Genomic DNA, 17,343 nt, shown 5'->3' on the forward strand with positions numbered 1-17,343 from the left:
CCCATTTCAATTATTTATTTTTACCAGTGAAACCAATATAACATCTCCACATTCACAAATATACATTTCTGACATTCAAAAACAAAACAAAAACAAATCAGCGACCAATACAGCCACCTTTCTTTGCAAGGACACTCAAAAGCCTGCCATCTATGGATTCTGTCAGTGTTTTGATCTGTTCACCATCAACATTGCGTGCAGCAGCAACCACAGCCTCCCAGACACTGTTCAGAGAGGTGTACTGTTTTCCCTCCTTGTAAATCTCACATTTGATGATGGACCACAGGTTCTCAATGGGGTTCAGATCAGGTGAACAAGGTGGCCATGTCATTAGTTTTTCTTCTTTTATACCCTTTCTTGCCAGCCACGCTGTGGAGTACTTGGACGCGTGTGATGGAGCATTGTCCTGCATGAAAATCATGTTTTTCTTGAAGGATGCAGACTTCTTCCTGTACCACTGCTTGAAGAAGGTGTCTTCCAGAAACTGGCAGTAGGACTGGGAGTTGAGCTTGACTCCATCCTCAACCCGAAAAGGCCCCACAAGCTCATCTTTGATGATACCAGCCCAAACCAGTACTCCACCTCCACCTTGCTGGCGTCTGAGTCGGACTGGAGCTCTCTGCCCTTTACCAATCCAGCCATGGGCCCATCCATCTGGCCCATCAAGACTCACTCTCATTTCATCAGTCCATAAAACCTTAGAAAAATCAGTCTTGAGATATTTCTTGGCCCAGTCTTGACGTTTCAGCTTGTGTGTCTTGTTCAGTGGTGGTCGTCTTTCAGCCTTTCTTACCTTGGCCATGTCTCTGAGTATTGCACACCTTGTGCTTTTGGGCACTCCAGTGATGTTGCAGCTCTGAAATATGGCCAAACTGGTGGCAAGTGGCATCTTGGCAGCTGCACGCTTGACTTTTCTCAGTTCATGGGCAGTTATTTTGCGCCTTGGTTTTTCCACACGCTTCTTGCGACCCTGTTGACTATTTTGAATGAAACGCTTGATTGTTCGATGATCACGCTTCAGAAGCTTTGCAATTTTGAGACTGCTGCATCCCTCTGCAAGATATCTCACTATTTTTGACTTTTCTGAGCCTGTCAAGTCCTTCTTTTGACCCATTTTGCCAAAGGAAAGGACGTTGCCTAATAATTATGCACACCTGATATACGGTGTTGATGTCATTAGACCACACCCCTTCTCATTACAGCGATGCACATCACCTAATATGCTTAATTGGCAGTAGGCTTTCGAGCCTATACAGCTTGGAGTAAGACAACATGCATGAAGAGGATGATGTGGACAAAATACTCATTTGCCTAATAATTCTGCACTCCCTGTACAGGCTGCAAGTAGGGGTGATGTGGGCTGCAAGTGGCCCCCGGGTTGTGAGTTTGAGACCCCTGATTTAGAGACTATGCATGTGAAGGACAGATGAGTAGTGATCTCAGCAGATGTAAACATCATTGATACTTAAGGGAAAAAGAAAAAATTCACAGAACTAGTTTAAACAGTGGTTCTTTCCTGGTGTTTGTAAAAGAACCTCTTCAGAGTAAAAAACCATACATGCCAGAATATTTATAGACCACAGATAACAAAAGTTATTTTTAGATAAATAGAGGTCACTATAAAAGCACCAGCAAATTCTTGTTTACTTCCCCAACAAAAATCCCATTCATTCAGATTAGTTTCACTTCATAGTTTCCCTAGGTCATCCACGCCCTACCTGTAATGGCACTGCCCCCACCAGTGGGTCTTGCGTCAGTTTCAAACCTAACAAAAGTTTATACATCCATTTACAGACCTGCTTCAGTTAAACAATAACAAGTCTGCCAGCTCTAACTAATTTGCCTATTGTGATCCAGTCACAATGTTCGCACAGTCCAGATGGAAAAAACACATTTTAATACCAGGTGTAAATGCAGTGAGCCATGGATCAGTTTTCATGCACTAGATAAACATATCCAGACAACCAAATGGATAACATTTTTCTACCAGTGCTGAAGGGCTTCTGCGCAAATATTGGCAGACGTTTTTTGTAGGGCTTAAAGAGTGCATTATCAGCTCCGGAGCATCCATACCGCAAAAATTGTATCACCGTATTCCATCTCACAAGTTCTTCTACTAATTAAATTGGAGAAACATTATGTGTCATTTTATTTCAGTCCAAAAAACCATACAATCTAAAGTAACAGTGTAGAGTGATGGTTTTTTGTTGTTGTTGTTTTTTGTTTCTTTTTTTAATTCCACCCAACATGCAACATTACCCCAGAAATGTGAATAAAGTGGCAGAATGAGTCAGCGACTGAGTCACCAGAGAGCAGTTTTTCAGTCTCAGGCAAGTGTCTCGCCTTGGGCTGAGATGAAATGAAGCTCTGAAAGGAGAAAATACTGAAGTAGTGTTGCCGGATGAGCTGGGATTAGAGGAAGCTGGCATAGAAAATAATTCGACTCGGGAAGAGGATGGGTTCATTTTTGAGTGGGTGTGAGAGGTATACAGTAGATGGCTTGATTTGGCTCGTACTTGACTCGACTGTGCAGCAGTGGCGTCTTGTTGGGAATGAAATGGGAAGATGAAAGGAGAAAAATGGTTAGAAAGAGATGTTTTAAGAAGCCTGTGAAGGCGCAAGCACGGGAAGCAGAGTTACAGGATGGCCTTTATTGGACTGAATGACTCATCTTCCTCCACCCTGTAGATAAACACACATTGCTGTATACTCGGTAATGTCTCCCAGTATAAACGAATGCAAAGTGGAAAGGTTTGGAGATACTATGCAGTAGCATAGCCTGTCTGACTTTGTTAGTTTTTATCAGCATCAGAAAAGGATAATCTCACATTTAATCTGGATCACCTCCTGCAGTTGGTTGATCAGTTGTGGGGTCAGTTTATTTATTTATTTCGATATTATTTTATGTTTATTTATTTATTTTTTCCATTGAAACAGATGAGAAACACAGAATCCAGTCATGAGATCTAGTGTTGCAGCAGCAAGCTCATATGCTCAGCTATGAGTTATATTTGGAAAATAGGAAAAGCAAAAGAACCAGACATCCATCCTCACTACAGTGCCATCATCTTTATGTAGTTTGTCAGGAATTACTGATATACTGAGTTGCCCCCCTGACATCATTATTAAAGCCAGATTAAAACACTGATCATGAGTGCACTTCGTCAAGTTAATCAAGCATTTTATACTTTACTTTTCAACCAAAAGAGCCTTTACACAGTTCCATTCAAAGCGTCAACCTTTTCAGCTTCTTTTTCACAGTTTCATGTGTGATCACAAAGTGCACCAGACCTCTCCAATGTGTCAAAACAGCGACTCTGCTACATGAACTTCGTGTTGTTTAAAAGGACAAAGTTGCAGAAAGCCAAATCCGCTAAGTAGAATGAGAGGTCAGTGCCAAAATCCTCAGTGTTTAAGTGTGCTGGGTGTAGAAGAACAGTAGTTTAACCACAGTTCAGGTACTCACCCCAAACACAAACTCTGACAGCTCAGGGAGTTAAAATCGAGCTCATTATTCACAGTCTCACTGTTAGGGATGATTTCACAGTGCATGACCATGTCACCAGTGATGACAGCTTTTGGTGAGGCTGGTTTTATTTAGGAAGCCTGTGAAGGTGATGATTGTACCCAATGTTCTCTCTAAGCTGCTCGCGTGCGCAATTGCGCACTGCTGGCACGGTCTCTGCGCACAGAAAATCTGCGTTGCGCACAAAAAAAAAACTAACCTGAATTGAAATTAAAATTATTACGTTAACAATTCTGTTTTGCAGTGTTAGTCAGTGAGTGACTGGCTGCTCCCGTATGGGATTAGAACGATGCCACCTTATCCCATAGTCCAGCCAATAATGCGATTCACATTCGTATATACGCAGCTAATCAACGTCGTTAACAGGCTATGACAGCGTCCTTATGTGCCGACAACAGTGTTTTAGCTACCAAAGCGGCGTGGCTGATGTGGAGTGAAGCCACGTTAATGACAACGTGTACAACCATTGGAGATGTGAGCAGGACAGACGGAACAATTGACGGGAAAAGTGTGGACTTTATACCAGTTTTTAAATTGTGTTGATAGGCTACGTAAAACCGGAGTTATGATAAAATATATGCAATGTTTGGTTTTCTTCCTGAATGCTATCGTTGTTTATATTTACTGCGGGAAGAAACGGTAAAAACGGCGTTTTATAAGGAAAACGCTCGAAAACACTCTCTGCCTGTGAGCAAAGACAAGACCAAAAAAACCCACCCTTTCCTATTGATGGAAAAATGTACCATGTCGACCAATCAAAAAATTATATGGTAACATGGCATTTAGTTGTTTAGGAAGGGGGGAAGTTTTAGGAGTTGCGGCGGTGTTTTGAGATGTGAGAGATTTGCGACGTTTAGCGTAAATCTTGTGTAGTTAGTGTGTAGTGTAGTCAATAGTTTTGTTGCGTCTGCCAGAACAATGAGGCGACTACTGAATGTTACAGGTGTTACAGCAGTGATACATCTCCTGTTGTCAGGCCTGCAGGTATCAGGCTGATGTTCTCCTTTATCTCATAGTGGACAGAAATTATTTTTTGGAGTGGCACAAATAATTTGTGTGGCATCAGATTTGATGCAGAACAGCTGATTGTTCTGTAAATAGTTTTAACTGTTTATTTAAAAAAAAAAAAACGCCTTGGCTGCATTTTTAGGTAAACAGCTGCAAAAAACTTTGTTGTTTGCATAACTCAGTTACTTTTTTGAAGAAGTAACTATATATTTAATTGCCCAACAGTCATTATATACTGTATTTTGCAGACAGAGAGTTACAGGACTTTCTCCCAGACCACAGGCTCATACTCATAATACAAGTCAGAGCTTTATATATATATTGTTGTGTTTTCAAAATTGGAGTTTAAGTTATTTTTACTTCCAGTAGTGTTAACATACTACACAAGTCATGAACAAGATTTCTTTTTTTAAATTTTCATTGTAAGTAGTCTAACATAAATGTAAATACTGTAATTTGATTATTTTAATAAACCATGTAACTTGGATGGATTCAATGCTGGCGTGACCACAGTGCACACGTCTACTGTTGCTCACAGTGGTCCAAGGGTCCGCTCAGGGAGTTTGCGTGTTCACTCAGACACATGAAAAATTAGAGGGAACATTGATTGTACCATGCATAGGTGAATTGCAAGTTGTCAGAATTTGTGGACTGAACCTTGTCCGACAGATCCAATCATTGTGAACTCTGCAAGCTGCTCAGATGGTTTTAAGTGCAAAATCAGTGGTCCAGTGGCTCTCATTTCGCAGTGTATCATTTTGGTGCATTTTAATGGGACTCAGACTTAGTGGTTCTTTTACTACACGTTGGAGCCCTAATCTGAAAAAAAGAGTCAGTTCTCAGGTATTTTGAATACTACTGAATCGTAATATTTTGCTTTACAACAGTAAACAGTTGCACAAGCATATGAACTTGTCCTTCGAGCTGTAGTATCTCTACATACACCTGAGGCCCCTATGGAAACACCTCAGCACTTCTCACCTGCCTTGAGGGATTGTTACCCTGGCAACTACAACTGCTCCAAGCTGCATTACAACATCTCTTCCTGCGTTGTAACACTATGGACCAACTGTGAGAGTTCTTTAAGTTGTTAGATTTTAATCTGTTGGTTAATGTTTCTCCTATTCTCTCCCTCTTACTCCCCCTCAGGGTGCCTCAGCTCTCTTTGACATGATAGAGTACTATGAGTCGGCCACACATCTCAACATCTCCTTCAACAAGCACATTGGCACACGAGGATGGCAGGCCGCAGCTCACATGATGCGAAAGGTGAGAGATCATCCTCCCATACACCAACAACTACAGTGTGCAAAGGTCATGGTGTTGAGCAGAGTTGAACTCTTAACCCTTGAAAGACCAGGAGGGTTGTTTCTGCCCATACAGCTACCCTTCAGGAAAAAGTGGTCATCAGGCTCTTAGTAATGCAAACTGCAATAGTAGGAGCTGACCTGGCACAATAACAACTAGTAAACAAATTTAAAGTTAAATAAATGAAAAGGACTGTCACTAAATTAAAAAAAAGAAAGTCAGTTAAACATTCATCATTCTAAAATAACAGATGATTTAAAAAAGACAGATTATAAAAGTAAACACTAAATGAAGTGCATTGGGACATAGTGTCAAACCAGTGTGTGAAAAATGAAATACCATTGTTGGTATTTAGTAAAATAAATTGGGGTAAGTATCAGTTAGGGTCTGCAAAGCGAGGCTTGTTTTGCGGCCACATGACCTGGGAATCTTGCAGTTATTGAGTTGTTTGTCAACTCGTCTTTATACCAAAGTACCAAGGAGTCAAATGTGAGGCCATCTGTCTGACAGCTGAAGCGTGTCTGATATTGCGTCATGCAACAGGATCTCAAGCACAGCAGCAGGTCTACAACAGAAATGCTGAAAAAGAAAAGAATCAAGGTGAATGTCAACCCTGAATGAAATGCTGTCACTGGTCCTTAAAAGAGCTGTACATGAATAAATCCTTGCAAATCTCAATGAACTGAATAGAACAGAGTGTGCCAGAATTTCTTTCTATATTTTTTAGTTTTTTTTCCTTAAATAAATAATGACATTGTATATGTCATCTATTGTTATTCATCTGAGATATATATATATATATATATATATATATATATATATATATATATATATATATATATATATATATGTTTTTTTTTTTTTTTTTTTAAATAGTCCCACTAGGACCAGTTTTCTGTTATGTGCTGATTTAGAAAACCTTAAAATCAAGAGGATGTGCTTTTGTTTTGCACATGAAAAAAAACAAGTAGTAAAACAATAGTTGAACTGTGACAGAAGATGATGGAATGACTGAAAGAAAGAAGATCTGTCCTCAGAAAAGTCACTGAAGACAATATACACAAGTGATTGAAAAATGTAAAAAAGGCTTTGTTTTTAGTGAGAAAGTTCTTCAGGCTGAAGCTCAAACTGTTGCTTACTTGTGTTGTGTTAGTCATTGCTTTGTGTCTAGGGGGAAAAGACCAAGATTCTGTATTGTTTCTTATCTCTGACCTTTCATCGTCAGTGCTGCTGCAAACATAAGTCACCCTTTGACGTCAGTCATCACTTATTACTATTAAGAATTCAAATCACTAACGGCTAAACACACTGATATATAAGGACGACAGCAGCACATGTGAGAAAACACATTGATGTGAACAGCTGTTGTTTAATCAAAGCAAACTATGTGGAGTTACTGGTTACTGCTTTTTTTTTTTGGTTTGTTTTTTGTCGTAAGTGTGACTCATAACCCCCCAAAAAACCTCCCAAACCTATTCAAACACTCTTATGAAAAAGCAGAGACTTTTGTGTGTCAGGTTGGCTCGGTGTACTGCGGTGAACAGCACTAATAGGATAGAATAGAATGCATTTTATTGTCACTGTACACATGTACAATAAGATACTGAGCATCTCCTACTCAGTGCAGACATGTGGGAAAAGAAAGGGGGTTCTGCAGCACTGTATACATATGAGCAGTATTCAAAAATATAAAATATACAAATCGGGGCAAAAAATAGTGTGATATATTTAGAGTCTGGGGTATTGCACAAAAATTAAGTATTGGTAATGGTAGTTATGTAGTCTGTGTATAGAGGGAAGTCCTTGGATTGGGTGGTGGAACTGTGTTGTCAGTGCATGTGTGAGTTGAAGGAGTTTTGGGAAGAAAGTATTCTTGAGTCTGATAGTCTTTGTGCTTATGCACCTGTAGCTCTTCCCTGAGGGAAGCAGGTTGAACGGGTCAAAACCAGGGTGGGAACTGCCCTTGATGATGTTTGTTGCTCTGCTGAGGAAGCGTGAGAAATAAATGTCCATCAGGGAGGGGAGAGGGCAGCCTGTGATCTTCTGTGCTGCCTTGACTACACTCTGAAACCTCACTCTATTCACCTTAGTGCAGCTACCGTATCATACTGTGATGCAGTATGTCAGCAGACTCTCAATGGACGAGCGGTAGGTCAGCAGCAGGTTGGAGTCCAGTTTGTACTTCCTGAGGACCATCAGGAAGTGCAGCTGCTGCCTTCTTGACAGCCGCTGTGATGTTGTCTGTCTAGGAGATGTCAGTGGAGATGAGGACTCTGAAAACCGTAAGGTGTGGACCGCCCCCACACACTCACCTTTGATGTATAGGGGAGCTAAGTCAGTGCTGTGCCTCCTGAAGTCAACAGTGACCTCTTTGGTTTTCTTGGTGATCACTGCCAGGTTGTTCTCTGAACACCATGCTGCCAACTTCAGGACTTCCTCTCTGTAGGCTGCCTCGTCTCCCTTTGAGATGAGTCCGACTGCCGTGGTGTCATCAACAAACTTGATGATGAGGTTTCTGTGGTGGGTCGAACTGCAGTCCTGGGTCCAGAGGCAATACAGGAGGGGGCTCAGCACACAGCCCTGTGGGAGCCAGTGCCCAGCATGCGAGTGGAGGAGAGATGAGGGCCGAGTCTTACAGTCTGGGGCCAGTTAGTGAGAAAGTCCTTTATCCAGGCACATGTGAGAGGGAGGAGGCCAAGAGTGACCAGTTTTGTGATGAGAATATCCAGAATGATTGTATTAAAAGCTGAGCTGTAATCCACTAAGAGCATTCGGATGTAGCGTTGCTGCTGCTCCAGGTGGCTCATCACAGAGTGGAGGGCTATGGCAATGGCGTCTTCTGTGGATCTGTTCTGTATGCAAACTGTCTGCAGAGTAACAAATTACTTTGCACTCTTTATTATTATTGTGGCCTACTCATTTGTTTTTATTTTCCATTTGGGTCATTAATTTAATCCTAGAGGGAAAAACACCACATTCTTAATCACAGTCAGTGATTATGTGGTAACTGTGTACAACGGTCTTACTGTAATCAAAACTATGTGTGGGAAACTTCTTTGGCATTTGATCAGTGCTTGGACCAAAAGGCATTCCCTGTCTCCGAGCAATGACCGTCTGATTTATGAAGCAATGCTGCACAGCTTGAACATTATCAATGAAAACTCATAACTCATTTCAATGAAGTAAATGGAATCGAATTAACAAATGCTTCGACAAGTGCATGTCCTTGAATCCCTGAGATCTGCCTCGGGTTACATAAATAACAACACTACTTCTCATTGCCTTTATGTTGGCTTCAATTAAAATCAAAGCAGTTCCACTAAAAGTTTGCATGTTTCTGTGTGTTTTGGCTATTTTACTCAGTCACTTACATATTTATCCTGCTTGGCCTTTGCACTAGGATTTTATTTCATTCCAAGAGGCATGCTGTGATTGTTTTCATCACAGTAATGTGGATTGTTTTGGGCTTGGGGATGTTTATGTTGTATAGGCAATAATTTGCACCTCTGTTGGTGTTTCCCCCTCAGACGAGCTCTCTGCAGTATCTTGATGCCCGTAACACTCCCCTACTGGACCACTCGGCTCCCTTTGTAGCACGAGCGCTCAGGATCAGTGGCAGCCTGGCAGTCCTCCATCTGGAGAACGCTGGCCTCTCTGGCAGACCACTCATGTTATTGGGTAAGTCAGCCAAAGTACTAGGGCGTGACAGAGGATGTACAATAGCAAGTGGAGCTTTATTTCACCTTCAGAGAAGCTTTTTATCTGATTAAACATAAAATTATTATTCCTTTTACCGTTTTCTTTAACCTCTTCACCTTTTCTTCCCTCACTTTTCTTTTGTTTTTCATCTCACTGATACAGCTACAGCTCTGAAGATGAATATGAACCTCCGGGAGTTGTACCTTGCTGACAACAAGCTCAATGGCCTGCAGGACTCAGCCCAACTTGGCAATTTGCTCAAGTTTAACTACAACATTCAGATCCTGGACCTACGTAATAATCACATCCTGGACTCTGGTAAGAAGCAGTAATAGTGCTCTGACACAGTAACAAGTACCATCATTATTTATTTATTTATTTATTTATTTACAGTTTTGTTTCATCGGGGTGGTATTTGTTGTTAGATTTGTTTGCTCTATATACCATAATGTTGTTTCACTGAAACTTTTTTAAAAATCCTTCAGTCTCAGCAAAGGGGCAAGATAAAAGAAGTAGATCATATTCAGATATTAAAAATTTGTATAACGAGCAATAAAACCAAAAGCAGGCAAACACAAAATGCTAAATAATACAAAATTAAAGCAGTGCAAACAAGTGAAAGCTTATACACAAACCAGTAAAATAACATTAGGTATTGAACAGAAGTATCTTCATGTCAAGGCAGCTGCGAGCTTTAACATCTGTTCTCAATGTTAAACGTAAGTTAAACATTAACTAGTTAGTTTTAAGCTTTACCCAGTTAAATAGTTAAATTTAAGCTCATCTACTAGCTACCACTGAGGTGATATAAGTTTTTGTTGTTGTTGTTCTTGTCCATTGTGAAACCTGATTTGGTGTGTAATTTAGATCAAAAGGATGTATTTGTTCAAAGATAGATGTGGTCTGACCCATAAGTGATGGTTTTTCCCTGCTCAAGATGGACCTTTAGGGTGTGACTAGGCATGTTAGCACGAATGGTCTAAATGTATTTAGAGCAATGATGTTTCCCCATTAGTTTTTTTTGGTTATGATGTTGTTGTTTTTTATTTATTTATATATATGAAAATTAAATGAAACTCCACTTAAAGAAACAGTCCTTTGAGTGTCCTTTCGGATAAGACAAAATGTCTTTAGTGGCTGGCAAGATTGATTTTATTAAGGAAAAACCTTGCCATGAAAGCTATAAGAAGTACATGGTCTCACACACAGGGTGGCCTAAGGATCTTCAGTTACTTTAAATGTTTTAGTTACAGCATTGTGCAAAAAATGTTATTTTTACTCCTGCTACACATTTAGGCACCATGATGCTACTGCATACTTTAAGACTGCAGTATTTTGGGGAGCACTGAGTCACTGTTGTTGCAGTTGGTGTACATACAGCGATTGATGATTAAGTCTACTATAATAATAACTTAAGGGGACAGATATTAGCTGAACCAGCCGTTAGTCATAACATAATGAACCTTATTTTTCCCTTGTAGTCTGACTAACGCTTCAGGCCTTCAAGGCAATAATTACATGTATCTTAGTGGTTAATGGTAACAATAGGCTAATTAGATATGTTGTCACTTCTGTCTTTAGAAAAAAAAAATTAAGGAATGATAATATTAACAATAGGAACAACAATAGTAGTAGTGATAATAATAATAATAATAATATGTTGTTATTACTGTTTACTGTTAATAATAATTCCTGTTGCTTTGTCCTGGCACTGCCCCCACCGATTGAGGAAACACTGGAATATTATTTTTCATAACCATTTCATTTTTATCTACTTCTCAAATTAAAAATCATACCATGTTGATGCTGCCGATTTCATTTTCTGGCTAAATGGTTTGGGGTTTTTTTTGGCTTGTTTTTTACTTAACCATTTGCCTCACTGTTCATTTTAAGCTAAAGCAAATGTATTTATGCAGAAGAAATATATTTTGTATTTCTGTTGCATGTTCACTTTTAGATTTGTGACATTAAAGGGGTCCTAAAAATCCTCAAATGTGTCTTCTTTATATCAATAGAAGTTGTGACAATGCATAGGGATATTAATATGGGCTTTACAGTTTACAGTTGCTAAAGTTTTTTCCACTGCACTTCATCAACATTACATTAATCTTCTAGATGCTCATCAGAACTCGGTCTGTGTGTGTTTCTGTGCAGGTCTGGCCTATGTGTGTGAGGGACTAAAAGAACAGAGGAAAGGCCTCGTCACGTTGGTGCTATGGAACAACCAGCTCACGCATAATGGCATGGGCTACCTTGCTGCTGCACTGGTACACACACACACACACACACACACACACACACACACACACACACACACACACACACACACACACACTTGGTCACAGTGAAGCCAGGCACATTGATTGAAGGTTTTAACAGCCTATGTGTGTAAACTTAGAAAAAGAAGGGGGAAAAAAGCACCCGGAAGGCAATTTTGTTTGGTTTTTTTTGTTTTTTAAACTCTCAGATAAGTGATCCGAATAGAAGTCTGCTATTTATTTCTTAGTTTCTTAATATCCTGCTAGGGCATTCCACCCCCAGCTAGGGCTCACTTTCTTGCACATGTGCACATTTTAATTCTACCTCAGTCAATGTTTATGACTGTAATTTAATTATTGTAATACATTTTACCCATAAAGCATGTCATCTTTACTGGAATAATGGTGAGTCACATCCAGGACCCTGCTTGAAGCAGACGTAGCAAGGTTGGGGGTTTCCAGTTTCTCCTCAGGTTGCACAGACTATGTTTCACACTCCTTAATGTCTGGACAAATAAGACTTAGAACTCTGTTTATTTTCCTCATGGGCATTCATACTTGCATATCCTTTTGGAAACTGCTATTCAATTACTTTAGACAGGTGTGTAGCTGGTGGATTAGTGTGCTGTGCAAACAGGTGCTATGACGTCTGATTTGACTGGACATTTCCGCGTAAACTTGTCATTAATACACCTGACATTTTGTGTTGACGTATCTCACTAAGTGAATAATGTGATCTCATGTCCTGGTCGTGCCAATTCCAGTTCAACCTGGAATAAATTCATAGTGGTTAGTTACAGATAATCCATTGCTGAAGTCACATATCTGTCATTGAGGGATTGAATGTCATTATCTGCTCCTCTCAGTGTCCTTTCCTTCCATCTTTTTATTGTGTTAGTACTACAGACTCTGATGAGTCATTCCATCTTCAGCCTTGTCAAGGACAGATAACTGCCTTTTTTCTGTTTGTATTTAGTGGTCAGAGGTCTTGTTGCAAACCATTGGGTATATTGGAAAAAAAAGAAAAAACTAACATAACATAAATGACTGCATGAATCCACTGCAGTACATTTGTTGATCTCATTATTTCCAGTTTATTGATGGTGATTAATGAGATTTGGTTAATTTTGTTGACTTGGTGTAATTATGTTCATTATGGGCAGGGCTGCAGTTACGCTTCACTGTTTGTCATTTTTAACCTATGATGTAGTTTTTGAATTTCATTTTAATAGCCAGCTCCCATCATGTGATACATAAAAGCTACCGTAGCCATAGAGACGCTTCCTTCTGGACCCACGTAACTGGCAGCATCAGAATGACCAAATCCAGGTTTCATGCTTTATCAAACTGAGGTTCAATGTTAATGGTCTTTAAAGTGGACGTGTTTGCTATGTGGACAAAAAGGCAACTTGCATTACATGACACTGTTTGATAAGTCCAAAATAAGGATATCTTATTGGAGACAAGTGCTGTTTTCCATTGCATACAGTAGAGTGTGCAGCTCTGTTTAAAGCTTCTTGCACCAGTGGTGTCATTGGCCAACTGGCTACATTTTCTGAAGCCTGGAATTTTGGAACTTGGGCCCACAGGAGGTGCAATGGCCCTGATTTGTATATATCACAGTTACTGTATTTGTTACATAGACCCATACCTGTATCTTGTACATAAAGCCATCGGTTTTATTTGATTCTTAGGTTCAGTGTGATTGCATTGTGAGACAACTTTTCAACAAATTGTTATTGTAAGCAAACTTTTTTAGATAAAAACAGGATTTACTTTAAGCTACATGAAAAGGAAATGCAATAATGTAAAATGGGTTAAAAATTTATCATCAAACCTAATGTGGCAGATAACTATGCTTAAACCACACATGTTAATAATTATAAGAGGGATGCACTTATTTTTATAACCTGTGGTGGTCTTTGCCTTTCGATTACTTAAACCAGTATTTCTGAGATTTTTCCAATAAATGTGTCTGTTGGTTTTTGTTTTTGTTTGTTTGTTTTGTTCAAACAAAATGTCCTAAAATTTCAATTCTCACAGATAAAAAAGAACCTTTGATTGTTTTGGCTAATTATTCACAGCCCTGGATTTGACCACAGTTTACTTGGCTGCTAAAATGTTATGAAATGATAATGTTGCCCAAAAATGTAAAAGCAGCAAGGCTTGGTGCTCACTCATTTAAATGGGCATTTGATGTTTTAGCACTAGCTAACAGGAATGATCTTAATAAATACTCTTAATGGATGAGTAAATAGTACGTAATATCAAAACTGCCTACTTGGGGATGAGACCTTTAAAACAAATCTCAATGGTACTTAAAGAGAATGACTTTCTGTAAACACATCATGTAGGCATTGAATCCTGCATAAAGTACAACGTTGCTTATTTTTTGACATTTCTAAAATTACACTAGATGTGCAAAGCTTATTCAAGTTCAAGGTTCTTTATTCATCACATGCGTAGTTATACAAGTATAACACACTGTGAAATGTAACCTGACACGCTCCTAAACTTGTGCAAAAGGGGGGAGAGAGGAAGAACATTATATATTATGTACATTACGTGAATGTGCATGTATGTAGCATGTATGCAGCAAGCAGGTGAATTCTATACATTAAGTGTATTAAATAAGAATAGACAATCTGTACTGTACTTCTGTACTTATTCCTGTACTGTTAAAAAACACAGCAAAACACTGTGATTATGTTATTCATTATTATTTCCACTTGTAATTTAAATATTGTTCCTCTCAGCCATGCACACAGAGTCTGGAGACTCTGAACCTCGGCCATAATTCGGTGGGTAACGAAGGAGTCCACAAGCTGAAAGACGGGCTGATCGCCAACCGCTCTGTGCTCAGGCTGGGCCTTGCTTCCACCAAGCTGTCCTGTGAAGGTAGGAAATGATGTATTTGTTCCTCAGCTGTAGTTTTTTCTGGTGTGTGCGTGTGTGTTGGATTTTGGCATTTTTGACTGGCCTCCTGTTGTTGTGTGCTCTAGGAGCTGTGGCTGTGGCCGAATTCATTGCTGAGAGCCCCAGACTGCTGCGCCTGGACCTTCGAGAGAATGAGATTAAAACAGGTGGCCTCATGGCCCTGTCTCTTGCCCTGAAGGTTAACACCTCTCTGCTGCGTCTCGACCTTGACCGGGAGCCCAAGAAAGAAACTGTGAGTATGCGAATAAGAAATGGTAAAGGGTAGAGAGGAGAGGAAGGAGATGGTTGAATATAGTCCAAATATTTCTGCAGCATTATCCCATTTCAGCTGTGTACAAATGTGTTTGTTGGGTTGAAATTAGGTGCCTTTGTACTTTGCCAATATTTTTCCTGGATTTGGAAGCCCCCTTAACTTCATAAGGAGAGGAGGTGATGTTTTCAGTGTATATAAAATGACTCATTTTCAGCAATTCCAGTGAGAAGACCAAAACCTAATACAGGTATTTACAGTTTAGGTACAGCTTAGTGTGGCTTGTTGGACAGTGCCAAATACTTCTCCTGTCCAAAAACTGTAAAACAAATTGATGAGCCATGCTGATATTATGATATGATATGTGCACTGCTCTGATAAATACCCAATAGGCAACAGATCTCAGTTAATCCCCAACAAACGTACAATCGTCTTTTTTCTGGGGAGAGGTACTTATGATCTTCTCCACCTGTTATGCCAGCACGATGCCATCATTTAAAAAAAAAAAAAAGATTGTGTTGTGAAAGAACATACTTCTTGCTAAAACAAATGAAAGAAGTAAGGCCCTGTTACAGTGACTGTTTTGCATATTAGAAATGTGTTTTTTGTTTATTTATTTTTTGTCTCTTAGGTAAAGAGCTTTATTGAGACACAGCGTGCCCTGCTGGCTGAGATCCAGAATGGTTGTAAGAGGAATTTCATCCTTGCTAAAGAAAAAGAGGATAATGAGCAGAAGATGAAGCAGTCTGCCTCTATGGCTGAAATTGCCACAGAGCAAGAGCAAGAAGAGGAGGAGGAGGAGCATGAATCAGCATCAGAGGAGAGAGGTGACGTAGAGGATAAAGACGATGAAACGGCAGGAAATGAAACGCAGACAAGCAGGCAGTCAGGAGCGAGCTCTGACTCAGATGTTCCTCAGACTCATCTGGAGTCTGACTCTGACACTGAGGACGAGGAGGAAAGCGAGGTGGTAACAAAATCTTCCACTTCAAACTCCACTCTCTCAAACCAGACTGTTACTCATACCCATCCAGGGGTTGCACAGTCTCAACTCAGTGCCTCACATACATCCTCAGCCTCACCGTCCAAAGGGTCAAGCGTAATTTCTGTCACCGTCACAGAATCTGCAGCTCCTCCGGGCACACCTCCATCTCCTGGACGTTGCATATCCGTCTCAAGCCCTGGGAGGGGTCATAAGATTTTCATGGTGACCCGGGTGGAGAGCCCCCCTGAACAGCATCAGCTCCAGTTAAGTGTGCCTGCTGTTCCCAGCCAGTCTAAAGAGCCCTCAAAGACTCCTGCAGACACAACACAGCAGACACAACCCCCGTGTGCAATTCTGACACCTACACAAACCCAACTGACACAGGAGGAAATGAAGGAGAACTCACCTGCTCTTTTGACAGACTCTAAGATGACAGAGCAGAGTCCTTTAGCACTAAATACTCCACAGACCTGCAAACTAGAGCCACAGTCTACAACTGAAAACACAGATCCAAGTCTACAGTCACCAGCCCCGCCTTTAAATTCCTCATCACACCAGGTAACCGAGAGCCCTAAAAGCCCCCAACCTGAGCCTCTTTGTGTAGAAGGAAACAAAAAGGAAGAGGAGGAGGCGAAAGGTCCTGTAGGAAATGATTGGCAGGTGATACCCCGAGAGCGTGAACTGTCAGAGGACCTGAATCCACCCCAGACTAGCTTACCTACACAGCAGGAACTGTTAACATCTGGACTGCAACAGCTACCAAATGATGTAGTAACTGCGGCAGAGGAGGCCTGCTTACCACACCAAACACAGGAGACACTTCTACAGAAAGAGAAGCAGGAAATATTAGTCAGCTTACCAGAAAATGAAAAACTCAGTTTAGCAGAGACAGAACAGCCAAACCAAGAGGAGCCAAGGCCAAAGCAACAACCAGAGGCACATGAACAGGAAGCAGAGTCTTTCCCCTCTGTCCACACTGATCTGCAGGCACCAGCTGTCACTCAGGGTGGAGCACAGGAGTCAAATCCTCAAACAGGAGATGCAACACAAAGTCCTAACCCCACCTCATCTTGGCCTGAAGCCATCACTCAAATAAATCCACCGGTTGAAAGGGAGGAATTGGCTGACGAGAGCTCTGCAGACGAGGGAGAGAGTTTTGCTGAGGCTCTAGAAGGGGAGGTGGTCGGTGCTGCTCTGCCCAATGGCCTGAAACCTGAGTTCTCCCTCCATCTTCTCGACACTGAAAGCCCCAAGCCTGGCAGCTGTGTGATGGAGCACGGTGAGAATGTGTGAACACTGATGTCATGTTTTTTAAATCAGGTCGCATTCAGTAGATTTTTTTGTTGTTGTTGTTGTGGAAAGGTTGTTTTAA

The 17,343-nt window shown here is 40.6% G+C and overlaps 1 protein-coding gene across 1 annotated transcript in view; it reads left to right on the plus strand.

The window, feature by feature from the left end:
- ppp1r37 (protein phosphatase 1, regulatory subunit 37) overlaps positions 1–17,343 on the plus strand; it is a 51,687-nt gene that overhangs the window by 28,803 nt on the left and 5,541 nt on the right. The window contains exons 5-11 of the mRNA XM_084949740.1: positions 5,684–5,803; positions 9,370–9,520; positions 9,704–9,859; positions 11,696–11,808; positions 14,556–14,697; positions 14,802–14,968; positions 15,618–17,250. Of these exons, the coding sequence (XP_084805866.1) occupies positions 5,684–5,803; positions 9,370–9,520; positions 9,704–9,859; positions 11,696–11,808; positions 14,556–14,697; positions 14,802–14,968; positions 15,618–17,250 (2,482 nt within the window). The remainder of the gene's footprint in view (positions 1–5,683; positions 5,804–9,369; positions 9,521–9,703; positions 9,860–11,695; positions 11,809–14,555; positions 14,698–14,801; positions 14,969–15,617; positions 17,251–17,343) is intronic.

Source organism: Perissodus microlepis, chromosome 14 (assembly GCF_051167445.1).
Source record: "Perissodus microlepis isolate ML-2025 ecotype Zambia chromosome 14, ASM5116744v1, whole genome shotgun sequence".
Classification (NCBI taxonomy): domain Eukaryota; kingdom Metazoa; phylum Chordata; class Actinopteri; order Cichliformes; family Cichlidae; genus Perissodus; species Perissodus microlepis.